Genomic DNA, 14454 nt, shown 5'->3' with positions numbered 1-14454 from the left:
ACAACCTTCGCACATCTACTGACCATTTTTTCCACATGTACTCCATATGTCAATCTTTCATCCATCCAGACACCTAAAAACTTAAAAAAATTAACTTTTTCCAATGGTGCCCCATACAACATTAGCCCCTGGCAGCCTATGTTCTTCTTTCTTCCAAAGGTTACATAGTTAGATTTAGCCACTGACATCCTAAACCCCCACTTATCAGCCCACCCCTGCACCCTATCCAAGACTCTCTGCATTTCTTTCATCAGATATTCCAAATTCCGCCCTCTCTTCCAGATTGCTCCGTCATCCGCAAAAAGGGATCTACCAAAGCCTTCACCTACTTCATCAAACATATCATTGACCATTATATTGAACAAGACTGGACTGATAACACTTCCTGCGGGGTCCCATTATCCACAGCTACAGTACTAGAAAAGCTCTCTCCCACTTTCACCTGAATAGTACGACCTACCAGAAACTCCCTGATCCAATTCAGCATCCTGCCCCGAACCCCTGCATCATACAACTTAATCACCAGTCCCTCCTTCCATAACATGTCATATGCCCTCTCTATATCTAAAAATACAGCAACCACCACCTCTTTGTTCACCAGTGCCTTCTTAATATCTCTGTCTAATACCAGGACAGCATCCATGGTTCCCCGACCCAGCCTAAAACCACTTTGATATGGGGAAAAGTACCCTCTCCACTCTAAACAGTGCACTATCCGATCAGTAATCATTCTCTCCATTATCTTATATACAACTGCTGGCTTCCTTCCCGGGCTTCAATATTGGAATGACCACTGCATGCTTCCACTCTACTGGAACTCCTTCCTCCCATACTGTGTTTATTAAGACTAACAATTCATCTAATGCATCATCATCCATTTGCTTAAACACCTCATACCCTAAACCATCTCTCCCTGGGGTGGTGTTTCGCCCTCGCCCTATTGCACGCTTCAACTCTTGCATAGAAAAGAATACATTTACCACATCACTATTATCTATATTTACCCCCAACTTATATCCTTCCTGCTCAAGCATCTGCTCTCTCCTCAACTGTCCTTCCCTTCCCACATTGCTAGCACTGTGCACTCTCTGATAGGTCCTGACTAACAGGTCAGCCTTCTCCTTATTGCTCACACTTTCTTCACTCCCTTCTACCAACACAGGCATTGACTTTCCTCTGTTATTCCCAGCCATTTTATGAATCATGCCCCAGACTTGCCCTACAGTTGTATCTGCACCTATAGTGCCACAAAACTTACGCCAACTATCCCTCTTAGCCTCTTTGATAACCTTTCTGGCCTTTGCTCTCAGCCTCTTGTACTCAATAACATGGGTCTCATCTGGGCTTCTCCTAAGCTGCCTATACGCTATATTGCGGGCCCTCACTGCCTCATTACAAGCCTTGTTCCACCACGGCACTATCTTCCTCTTTTTCCTACCCTCCTTCACTGGCACTGCCTTCCTAACTGCTTCTATCACTACAGAGCAGAATGACCTATTCCATTCCTCTACACTTTGTTCACTCATCACATCTCCCAAACTTGCAGTGAGCTCTTTCCGAAACTTATCCCAATCAGCTTTATGATAGTCAAACCCTCTCACTGTGCTACCCTCCTCCACCTGCAAGTCTCTACCAAACTGGCTTAAAATGGGTAAATGATCACTCCCCATAGTATAGCAATCCATAAGCTCCCATTCTCCACACCTGGCTAACTCAGATGATGCAAAAGTAAGGTCCAAGCATGACAGACTCCCATTTCCTACCTGAAACCTAGTCGCTCTACCATCATTCATCATCACAAGAGAGTGGTTATCCAAAAAGTCTTCAATTACTGCACCATTCCTATCTTTTCTTTTACTGCCCCACAGTGGGTTATGTGCATTAAAATCTCCTGTCCACACCACTGGAGGGCGCACCTGACCCATTAACCCTTCCAATTTCTCCAAATCCAACTGGAGACATGGGTTGTAGAAATTAACCACTGAGAACCTACCTAAGGAGCTCCATATTTCCACCACCACACACTCAAAGTCTGATTTCACATTTACTCTCCTATGCTGAGTTCCTTCTTTAATGAAGACTGCACACCCTCCCCCAGCTGTATTTCTATCATTCCGTAGACACACATACCCTGGTATCACAAAACTCAACACTGGCTTCAACCATGTCTCCTGCACACATATTAACTCCGGCCTCTCTTTAAAAGCATCCACAAATCTTTTTAACTCTTGCCCATTGGCAATTAAACTCCTAGCATTCCACTGGAGGATAAAAAACATGAATACTTTAAGTATCATCTGCAGTTATCTCTTGCTCCCTCTCAACTCTATCCCTTCTCTCTCTTGAGAAAACTTGTCTATGGAGAGCAGACGGATCCACCCCTCCAACCCTCTCTGCAGCCTGCACAACACTAATCACCACATCAGAGTTATTTTTGGTCTGCTTGACCACACACAGTACCTCAACAATGAAGGCCAGGAAATTCACCTTGCTCACCACGGTCTCCTCCGTAGCATATGCACCCTGTGGAGGCCCCCCTCTTTCTTTGCTTATTACACCATCTTCACCACCTTTTCTGACCTTCCTGAGAGCCTCAGCATAAGACAGCCCTTTATTCACTTCCCTATACTGCTGCACACTCTTAGCTTGCTTATACTTCTCACAATCTCGGGTCCCAGCAATGTGTCCTCCACCACAGCTACCACACTTTACTTCCCTTTCCTTACAGTCAAAGATCTCATGTTCGCCACCACACTTACCACATCTCTTTACTCCTCGACAAGCAGCTGCAATATGGCCATATCGTTGACATTTATAGCACCTTAAAGGAGGCCTTCGATATGGGTACACTTTAAAGGACAAACACCCCAGAAACACACGCTCTGGGACAGCTTCTTCCTTAAAAGTTAACACCACTGTTGTTGAATCACGCTTCTCTCCATCACGGAAGACCCTTATCCTATATGCATCACTGACATCCACCCCTTCAATTCCCCTGACTAGCTCCGCCATGGAGATTTCAGCAGAAACCCATAGATAACCCCCCTCAATCCACCAGCCCTACTTCCTGGGACACATCCTTCAACTCGCTTCTTCCCTATCAACTGCAGAGAAACAGCTTTGGCCAACTGGGCTGCAGACTTACACAGAACAAGCAATTTCCCATCTGCCAAAATTCTTGCACCAACAATTTCACCCAGCTCTCCCTTCAAAGCCCTAGCAAGCTTTATAGGATTGAGAGACCTAAACCCTGACTGTTCCCCCTTCAAATTAAAGATAACTTTAAACTCTTCTGACTGACTACTGTCCATTCTCATTGTCTTTGCAACTATCCGCTGCTCTTCCCCTCCATCTTTATCCTTACACTCTGAGTTAGATCTCTTCCTATTGTTCTTTCCCTTAGTCTCCCACCTCCCTTCTTCTTCATCCATTTCATAACATCAACAGTAGTTCACTTCCTTTGCTTAAAGCTATGCAATTTAATTGAATTAAGCTCCTCACGGAGCAATTCAGCGTTCCTCTGGATACAACGTTGGATCCGCTACCCAACTGCTCCTTTCATGAAGTAGTCTGCCATGTAGACAGAGCGCAACTGGTCATAATCTGAAAGCCACGCCCCCAAAGGGGAAACGTTTCAGATCCAGGGGCGGAGTCGTGAGATTTGGAAATCCGTATCCAGTCAGAGTGGGATCAAAGTGATCCACCCTGCCAGTGTTTTGAAATACCCAGATAAAGTCCGCAGGATCACCTTGATCCCTGACTGAGAAAAGGAGGATTTCATTGTCCGGATTATTCTGATCCAGATTACAAGTTTTGAAATACTGGGCCCAGGAGACTGAGGAGGTTTCAGGGTACTGTGATCATTGTGGCTCTCTCTAATGTTGTTGTGCAGTTTTAAACAAATGTATCAGTATTGTCAGAATCACGACGTTTATTGAGAATATATTTCTGGATCATATTTAAGAGTAAGTGGAGTAGCTAATGAAATAAAGACAACAGCTAAAAAAGTTCTAAATTATCATTTACAGTATGAACCATAGACTGTATGAACACAGACTCACACACAGAATCACTCTGTCATCTCGAAGTGTTTATATAAGGCTATATTTTCTGTGTGTGTCGCCACACACTGCGCTACAGTAATATGAATAGCGGATCCGATCCGATGAGCTGCACTGCTCTGAAACAGCTGATCACGCCGATTGTACATTATACCGCCAGGTAGGCTAATCTACTGAAATATGTTCACCTCAAAACAAATGAGTGATGCTTTGACCGCAGGATATTCTAATGTCTTTACTGTGGCTGTTCTCACCGCGATTCCCCCGAAAAATACACATATTGAAACCACAGACTGTATAAAAATAATAGGCCTATTGAAACAGACAGAATGAAAGCAGTTATCAAGTCGTTATCATGTGAATAGTGGGGGGCGGAGGGGAGGGGGACACTTAGCGCTCCATCTCGCGGAGGATCCACGCAGGCATCCTTCGAATTTCTCTGAAAGAAGGACTCAGTCCTTCGTGAAACTTGGAAGGATCCTTGACATTGGAACAGTCCTTCGGGGTCGATGATGTAGCATCCTTCAAATTCGGCCATTTGAGGATCCTTCCTTGACATTGAGAAACACCTAGGGCCCTATTTAGATGGTCTAAAGCGGACGGCGGAGGGCGCATAATCCATGTCGCAAGTGTCATTGCTATTTAGATGCAGGCGCAGTTGTCATTTTCACGCCCTGCGCCCTCGTCATCTCACTAGCAAATGAACTTGCGCTTCTCTGGGCGTGTTCATCTAAAAATGAGGAGTGGTCAGGCGCAGTCATGGCGTGTTGCTAGTTAGATGACGTAAAAAGTAAATGCGCCAGTGACCAACAAAAACCTGGTCTAAAGTCAACGGCGCAGTATTTCGCTGTTAAACAAGTTAGTAATATGCGTCTCTAGGCGGGTGCACAACACGCGTGCACTCTGTTCAGACACACACGGAGCAGCCACACATATGCAAAAGATAACAAATAAAAATATGATTACAATGTGAAAGGTTATTATTGTGCACATTAAAATATTTATCAGAAACACGTCTTAATGGTCAGTCATTAATCAGAATGATCTAATCGCAGTAATAATGATCATCATAATTTGTAATAATGACAAATGAAATTGTGAAATTATCTGACCAATCAATCATTTTTTTGATTGAAAACCAAAGCCCACACATTGCATTTATTTTAACATGTTATACTAGGCTACATTATATTATATTATTATATTGTTATCTGAGTGTAGAGAGGACACACATGCAAATAAGAGGCAGAACACAGCTCTAGGAAACATGTGAAAACAATTAACAAACGTGGGTGGGGGAGAAAACGCTGAACAGGTCCTAGCTGCAGGATCAGCACCTTGGGGAGCTCCGCGGCAGTCCTGACAGCTGTGCTCTGTTATATGATGAAAACAGGTTTGAATAATATTCCACAGATATTTAGTAAGATCTTTCTTGTATTAGTGATCCCACGCCTGCTTTACCTCGGGTAGCTTGGGTGCCTGTCTGCTGTCCCCGTAGATCTGGTTCTGACAGGCCTTCACCTCCCGCACGAGGAGATCCGTCTCCTCAGCTGTAAAACGCTCACTCTTTCCAGTTGGTAGGTCCACCATCTAACTAGCTCTCCGTCATGCGCGCCAATCACGCCTCTTTTAAAGGGAATGAGAGGTGACACTCTGATTGGCTTATTGAATGATACGCCCAAAACACACCCATGACTAATTTACAGAGTAAGTCCAACCCTTTTAGACTCTCCGCCATGGCGCACAGTCTGAAAATGCGTTGTCTAACTAGCAAGTGACTGGGACACGCCCATGCGCCGCACGCCTGGTGCTTTGTGTTTTAGACCATCTAAATAGGGTCCATAGTATGTTCTGATTGTGTGCATACAGCATGCAACAGTACGTAGCCTACTTTGTAAGGACAGCTGCAGTACCTTCTAAAAGTAAAAAGAAAAAGTATGTGATTTGGAATGCACCCAATGGACACTCAGTGGAAATGAAATGAACTGCATCACAAAATGAGACTGTCAAAGTGCTGTAATTGTTAGTGTGATCAGTCTGCTGATGGAAGGTTGAGATAGAGATGTGAGCACATCTCTATTGTGATCAGTAATGTTTTATTTACTCACTGTCATTCAGTGTTTGGAGAATATTTCTCCTACCCCTTTGTCTTTCCACTATTTTCTCCTCTGCTGAAGAAACTCTTCAGTCTCTTAAGAGTCCACCCTACTCCACTCTCTTAAGGGCTAAGATGCTTTGTGAAAGCTTTAACTTTATCAGGATCCAGTCTTGACTTGAAGGGGACATTCTGAGAAATGTCATAATTCTCAGATTTGTCACTAGTCGCAGCTCCTTGTAGACTAGAAAGCTTTGTGAATATGGCCCCTGATATTTTTCATTAAGAAATACTATAGAAATTAGAACTCCACAGTTGTGAGCAAACATTTGTAGGTTTCACATTAAGATCTTTCTAGCAGTCCAAAACTCTCCCCTCTCTCTTTTTAATAGACAGCTCATGTTCATTTATATGCCTTTTTCTCCAAATAATGTTAAATACTAAGAGCAATCTATAATTCCTTCCCAGCGGCTATTAGAATCAAACCTCTTGTTTGGAGCCATTGTAAAATGGATGAGAATGAAAGAAAACATGTTTTGAGTGAGTTTTCTCTCATTACTTTGTCAAAAGACAGACCCCTGAGATGTAATCTCTTCAACATTACTTGTGATTCAGAAGTTAAATTGAATTAACTTTTAAAAGTTATTTTATCCCTCTTAAATTGGTTTAACTTAGTTTGATGTTATTATACAAAAAATTAAGAGGAATCCCTGCTATCTAAGCCAAGGATCCACTGAGAAGTCTTGAACTTTAATTTCAGAATCGGAAATGGATGTGGTCCAGCACAACACACAACAATCATGATTTTCACTCACAGCTTTTGGGGTACAGATTTTGTGAAATCACTGCTACTACAGCCTTTACTGTTTCAGTGGTGCGGTGGATCCAGATTTGGCCAGGATGCTGAGTGGCAGAGTGGACAGTATCTCTGCTTTTCACATGGGGGATGCGCTCAATTCCCATATTGGGAGAGTTACGTTTCCTACTATATCTTGATAATACACCAAGAAAGACAATAGTTGTTAGCACAGTTGCTACTGCACAACATAATGGAGAATTAATCTTATAATGCTGTGCTGCTCAGTGTCCTCACACCCTGCAAGGTCTGTGGTTCAACTCCAGACTACTGCAGTCCAGTGTATTTGGGCTTCAGGATTTTTCAAGCTGTTTATTTCATATTTCTTCATTTCCAGCAATGATTTGAAATAAATTTCAGTTGTCAGCATTCACACACTGTTTCTGCATGAAATGCATTATCCAGTTGACTTTGCACTGTAAAAAATGTTAAGAAAAAGCTTAATATTTTAAAAAGTATAAATGCTGGACAAGATAAAAGTAAATAACACGAATGAGCTGAACATTTTAATATTTAACTGGTTTCTGTAGCTCCAAACATGCAAGAGGATAGAACTTGAGGATACATTTTCTGCAGAAAACGTAGGCTTAATGAGAACATGGGGAACTGATGGTTGCCTGTTTGATTCCTGTCTAAAAAGTGCAACACACACCGCCGCCATACGCCGCGCGTCAAAACGCCCGCCTCCATTATATTCTATGAACCAACCCACACTGGCGCCGGCCGCCACGCCGCGCCGCGCCGCACCGCTCTGCTTCAGCCCACTGCTCTATTTCCAGCGCGGCCGGCGCTCATGGCGGCGCTGCGAGAAAAGCCATTTATGTATCAACTCCGGTTGTTTCAAATTTTTAATAAGACGACTTTGATAAGAAACTCACCCGTGAAATCCAAATTGTTGTTGCCTCAAAGTTTTTCCTCTTCTTCTTCCGTTACTAGCAGTTGGCAACCGTTGGCAACTAGTGTAGGTACAGCCACCTAGCGGGCTGGGGTGGGAAATACACGTCGACGGTGCCGCTGCGCGCCGCTGCCAGTGTGTGTTGGGGGGCGGCACTTGACGGCCACAGCGCCGCGCCGGCGGCAGTGTGTGTTGCACTTAAGGCTACTACTCATTCTAATACTACTGCTGCTTTTAATGCTACTGCTGCTGTTCTTGCAGCTGGTATACTGTGATTTGACAGTTGACAGTTATCATACCATGTACATTATGATATTAAAAAAAAAATGCAACTGGACAGACTGGATGGACCTTTATTTTAGTCATTTTCAAAAGGGAGCCTTTTTTTCCCACATACTTTCATTTAAAAATGGTTTAAACTTTCAATTATAGTAATAAATCCTTTATTCAATCAAAAATAACCCTTTGGTTTCATTAAACAATAGGTCAATCTGACTGATAATGGTAGTTACAGTGCATGTCAGTTGTTTGCCTCTTTGGTACTGGTGATTGGAGGTTCAAATCCTATCCATTTCAACTGTTTCTAAATCTTACTTGGTTCATTGAATTATCAATCAGACCTGCAGCACTGTCTGACTGAATTTAAAGAAATACCTCACCCACAAAATGACCACTTGTATATCCATTAATGTTACCTTGAATTTGTGAAGGAAACATTGTTTTTCCCCCCCGCATATCCTCACGGAAGAACATATTGATCTGTTAACTGATTGTGTGCTGTGTTTAACAACAGCAAAACTACATCAAAACTTCCTCCTATACAACTAATCCAAATAATCCAAGTCTCATTCATCCAGTTGTACCTACCAAACACATGCATTTTCATTAAAACCTCACTATCTAAAACTAAACTGAAAGTGAAACATATCTATGCTCTCTTCAAAGCCAGACCCCAATAAGATACCCTTTTTTTTTTGTTAGCAAAAATGCATTTGTTGGTGAGGCACGAAATGAGACTTGGATTACACTGTGTTGTGTGAGTTGGGTGAAAGTTTGTAAATAGGTGGGGGGGTTTTTTTAAGATTATTTTTCGGGGCTTTTTGCCTTTAATGGACAGGACAGATTGAAATGGGGTGAGAGAGAGAGAGTGGGGGTTGACATGCAGCAAAGGGTTGCAAGCCGGAGTTGAGCCTACGACCGCTGCAGCGAGGCATTGTCTCCGTACATGGGGCGCCAGCACTATCCACTACGCTACAGACGCCCCTGTAAATAGGTGTTTTGATATAGAATACCCAGGAAGGCAATCCAGGCACTTCAAAAATATAGAAAACAAGGAGGTAAGTATTAAAAAGCTTTTATTGTAGTGCTAAATCATGTCAATCAATCAAGTCTTCATCGGACTTTAAAAATGTTTTGAAGTGTTGATATTGTTTTATTGTAGTTAAACATAGTCTCTAGCCAATCAATAAATCAATGTGTTCAATGTTTCTGCAGAGGCATGCAAGAATAAACAATGTTGTCTTTACAAGTTCAAGATAACATGGCATGGCTAACTGATTTACAAATGGTCGTTTTGTGGGTAAAGTATCAAAGACTTTTTTAATAGTCACGAGTCTTACTCAACTTCTATATGCATAAACACATACTAATGTACAAAATAATCAAAGCTTATTTTCAGTCATCTTGGTTGATTGGATTATTGTATACAGCAGCAGCAGCAGCAGCAGCAGCAGCAGTGGATCTCAGTTCTGTCAGGATGTTCAGTGGAGGAATAGATAGTATTTCTGCTTCTCACACAGGAGACTGTGGTTTCTGTTGAATTCTATACCAGTTGCTGATTATTCACCAAGAAACACAAAAGTTATACAGCGCTACAGTTGTTAATGCAGAACAAAAGCATTGTGCTACACAATAGCAGATTTGCTATAGCACGTCCTTAAGTTCACACACCTTAAGTTCGACCTCAACATTCTGCGCTGCAGTGTATTAGGGCTTCAAGATTGTAGGATGTTCCCCAACATGTGGAAATGTTTTTTTTCCCTCCTTACTACAATGCATTATAACTCAGAAACTTCCTACTCATAAAAACAGAAAAGAGAAATTTCATGCATATAAAAGTTACCCAAAAAATGCAGTTTGTCACTGTATTTGCATCACTGACTTATGTTCATCCTTGTCCATTCTGGAGGACCATTTCCTGCCAAATACTGATTCTATATGATCAGGAGAAAAAAAAAGTTTCACCCACTGTTTAGCCTCTAGTATCTAGTATATCTATCTATCTATCTATCTATCTATCTATCTATCTATCTATTATATGTATATGAATGAGAGGTACTGTCAGGGGGAGAGAGGGGAGAAGTGCATGTAGGGGAGAGACAATGATTGAGGTCGGCAATAAACAGTGAAGACAGTGAATTACAATGCAGGTGTGAGGTGTGTGTGTGTGAGGTACACACACCTGACATTTACTACATTTTTGTTTACATTCAGTTTATTCATCTGCAAATATTGTCTACACAATTTTATATTAGTTTCTTTTAATATTTATGTTTGTAATTTAGCCCTATAATTTAACTTGAATTTTATTTCTTAGCTCATTTTGCTTTAACTTGTGTGATTTGGATGACAACTGCTTCTTTCATTGTTGTGCACATGATAATTAAAAACTTGTATCTTGCATCTCTATCTTGTATCTTTTCCAGTCATCTCATCCTAATATCTTAAGCATTGGTTTGGCATGTGGTATCTTACCTGCATGACTGGTGTTCCTGCGTTGCTGCAGTCTTCCTCCACAAAAATGACTTTCGGTCTCTTTTTCTATGATAACACACTTTGTGAAATTTTTAGATTTACCATAAAGTACACCAGATTTCTATGGTTTTAAGAATCTTAAAGCCACTATCCATATTTTTTGGATGAATAATCCCATAATCTATCTTCTTTAACATTGAACACAGACTTTAACAACATAACATGTATTTAAGTCAGTGTGCCTCAAACCTGAATAAATGCCCTCAATGACATAAAAAATCCTTACAAAAATCTTGACATTAGTATTTCGGTATGCATTGATGACCCATCACCCTGGGGGACAGAGCATTCGCCATCGCCGCCCCTAGCCTCTGGAACTCCCTGCCCCTGGCCATCCGGAACTCTGACACATTCCCCTCATTCAAGACTCAGCTTAAGTCCCATCTCTTCAGGATCACCTATAGCATCTGAAAATCCTCCCCCCTTCATCCTCCACCCGCTCTCTGTCTTAATATGTGGTCCCTTTGTAGTGTAGTGTATAGTGTTGTTTATTTGCCTTTTGTTTGAGTGTCTTGTTTGAGTGTCCGTTCTGTGCGTATTCTTTTGTAAAGCGTCTTTGAGTATCTAGAAAAGCGCTATATAAAACTGATTTATTATTATTATTATTATTATTATTATTATTATTCTGCACTAAAGAGCAACCAGTGAAGGTGATCCAGTGGAGACACACTCAGTTAATATCTCAAAATTTCAACAAATTATGACAGTTTACAACAAATTACAATATATTTTTGTTCACATCAGATCAAATACATTAAATTACGAAGACATTAAATTACACCATTGATAAATACACAGATAAGATTTCAAGGGTGAATGAATCATAACTTTCAAACAGTCACATTCAATGGCAGATACCATGTACAATTTTTCCCATTCCACTTCTTATAGAAATTCATTCTTTGTCAATTATACATTTATAACATTAAGTTACTGCATTTCTTTCATTTTTATTATCAATATGAGATTGAATCAGTAGGTGCATTACATTTCACTAAACAATGCCTCGTGTCACATAACTCAACATAGAAACACAATTTATCAGTGTGATTTATTACACGACAGCAGATTATCTCCCAAACTGTGCTCAGTTTTTTTATACCACAGCCACAGAAAGCACTTGTAATGGCTGGCAGCTCCATTCAAAATCCTACACCAAGACAACTCAGACACTACCGGCCAACAGTTTTACTACTATTGTTCTAAATCTGTGTGCAAAAACTGGAGGTAACCATAGCAACAGCACTTTTGCTTTAAACAACATTACCTATTAACTCTACCTGGTCAAACAATGCTTGACAACAAACTTTGGAGACAGTTTGAACACAGCTTCTGTTACAATGTGGCTGTGATAAAAGCATGATGATACACTCAGTAAGGTGTCCTTACACTGCACAACTGTGTAAAAGCAGGGAGTCTAATATGACCCTGCCCCCAGGAGAAACAAGACCCAAGGTTATGAGCCGTCAGGCATCAAGCCAGTACCAAGCAAAAGCCAGTGACTTCACAGAGTGCATGCTGACCTGCTTTGCTCTCCTTTCTAACAAACAATCACTGCATGTTATTTAGTCCACTTAAGTGAAAATTCATCTGTGTAGTCACAATAAATTCTGCTGACTTGTACTGTCTTGCAGTGGATGTGATGCACAGATTTGTATGTGCAAGTCTGTAGTGTGTATACATTTGTTTATGAACCATGGCAGCAGTTGTCAAGTTACGATAGGTCTTCTCAGTGGTGCCTACTAAAACAGAACTGTGTAGGTGAATGTCCTAGTGATGTGTATTTGTGCAGTCATTACTTTCCTCAGCTGTGCTCTCTCAGAAGCCCTGTATATGGCAATAGGCCTCCAAGCTGGAGAAGAGAATATACAGGAACCAGAGTCCAAAGAAAAGCAGTGAAGTGAGGACTTTGGAGATCTGCGGGCCACCAAGTTCACCACCTATGGATGGCCTCCGGCGTAGCATCAGGACCCCCATAGAGATGAAGGCAAAAATGGTGAAGAGTGTGACAGAGAAGGCCAGTGAGCCGGGGTCAACACGGAAGATCTTACCTTTGACTTGCCAGTATATGGCAGCCACAGACCAGGCCACCCCAATGCCTAAAAAAACATTGACCGCGTTGCTTCCTGTCACATTTCCCACACATGCATCTGCATACTGGTCCTGAGTGGCAGCCACTTTGCTGGCAAAGGTATCTGGAAAAAAGTGAAATTAATAAATAAATCAATAGCCAGGAGTTCAATAGTTTAATCCAACACAATCTCCTTTAGAAGCTTATAACCCTAGCTAAGACTTCTAGAATACATGACTTATGGCCGGTATACACTGTGCAATTTTGGGCTGTCCCAGACGAAAGATGGCCATCGTGGGAGAAACGTGGTTATATCTTTGGTCGTGGCTCTAAAACGGTGGTCTTACATTGCACTGTGAGACAGGTTCAAGGACGGCCGTTGTCAACGTCTTGCGACCAAAGATAACTTGAGATAAAATTCTGACAGTGTCAGAAATTTAGGATGACTATCTCACAGTGTGACAGCTGTTACGACCTACGTCTACTAATCAACCAATAGAAATGCAGCACGAAATGACACAATGGTCACCGCGACACCGGCGCTAAACCCAAACAAATGATCGCTTGCCATGGAGGTAAAACGAACAAAAAGAAGTCTGTGGAACTCTCAGAAAGAGGAAAGTTTGGTGGAGCTGTGGCAGTAGAAGCCTTGTTTATTTGATGTTTCCTCCAGCTGCTATCATGACCACGACAAAAAAGACGCTGCATGGAAGGAAATTGCGGAGAACGGCAACTTCCAGGTGAGCCAGCTACCTATGGTGGCGCAGATGGATGATGCTGATGCAGTGCACGCTGATGGCGTTGCATATTGACGTATGTCGTAACCTGCGATTCAGTAGTAAACAGCCATCGTACAATCTGCACACATCAAACTTGACGTCGTACCAAAGTTTATTAGATCCTCGTCTCACAGTGTGACATGTAATAATCTTATAAGATGCTAAAATCGCACAGTGTATAGAGGGCATTAAACAATGGCATTACTGTGTGCGCGTCCTAGTTAGGGATATACTGTATGTTGCAAAAACTGTGACTGGTTAGTAGAATCACTCACCAGGAAGTGAAGTCCCCAGTGCTACAAAGACCACTGCAGTAACGGAGTCTCTCAAGCCGACAGTGCAGCCAAAATGGGAAGCTAGGTCTCCAATAACGGCAGTTAATAAACCAATGACAGAGATTGACACTATGAAGCAGGCCCAGCCATTCCAGTATTCTGTGGGTGGTACGCAAGCAAACAGGATCTTCCAGAAAATGCACAATATATGCATGAAATAGTCAAAGCAGTTCGGCATTCGCTGCTCCTCTCCCTCCTCCTCATCTCCATCACCTGTTTAAAGAAGACACAGAGAAGAGAAATCAAATAGCACACCTTCACTAACCTTGCTTCAAAGGAAAAGTTAAACATTTTGGACACAGCCATAACTTAGTCCAGTACATAACTCCCCTGGTTTTTGTGCCGTTGAAACAAGACATGATTTAACATGTTAATGACATGTTAATTCATGACATGTACATTACTGGGCTTTAGACAGAGAAATGGATGGGTCAAACAAACACAGGACTTGATTTCACATGGAACACTAACTGTGGTCTCACCCAGGAGACCACAGTTAGTGTTCCATGTGAAATCAAAAGTCAGTGTTGTTTTAACATGACATTAAT

The 14454-nt window shown here is 41.8% G+C and overlaps 1 protein-coding gene and 1 long non-coding RNA gene across 2 annotated transcripts; both read right to left on the bottom strand.

Moving 5' to 3' along the window:
- Nucleotides 1–5057: 5057 nt before the first annotated feature.
- Nucleotides 5058–8013, bottom strand: LOC126387506 (uncharacterized). The gene is made up of 2 exons (XR_007569691.1): nt 7891–8013; nt 5058–5687 (listed from the first exon to the last, which is right to left on the bottom strand). It is a non-coding gene; the product is annotated as an uncharacterized LOC126387506 (long non-coding RNA).
- Nucleotides 8014–11423: 3410 nt separating this feature from the next.
- Nucleotides 11424–14119, bottom strand: LOC126387505 (sodium/calcium exchanger 1-like; the record flags this gene model as incomplete). Its single annotated transcript, XM_050040008.1, has 2 exons — nt 11424–12916; nt 13847–14119. Coding segments are annotated over 2 exons (650 nt in total), but the record flags the coding sequence as incomplete, so codon positions are not given.
- Nucleotides 14120–14454: the final 335 nt, after the last annotated feature.

This window comes from Epinephelus moara, unplaced genomic scaffold (genome assembly GCF_006386435.1).
Source record: "Epinephelus moara isolate mb unplaced genomic scaffold, YSFRI_EMoa_1.0 scaffold580, whole genome shotgun sequence".
In the NCBI taxonomy this organism is placed as follows: domain Eukaryota; kingdom Metazoa; phylum Chordata; class Actinopteri; order Perciformes; family Serranidae; genus Epinephelus; species Epinephelus moara.
This window is presented reverse-complemented; position numbering and strand designations above follow the sequence as displayed.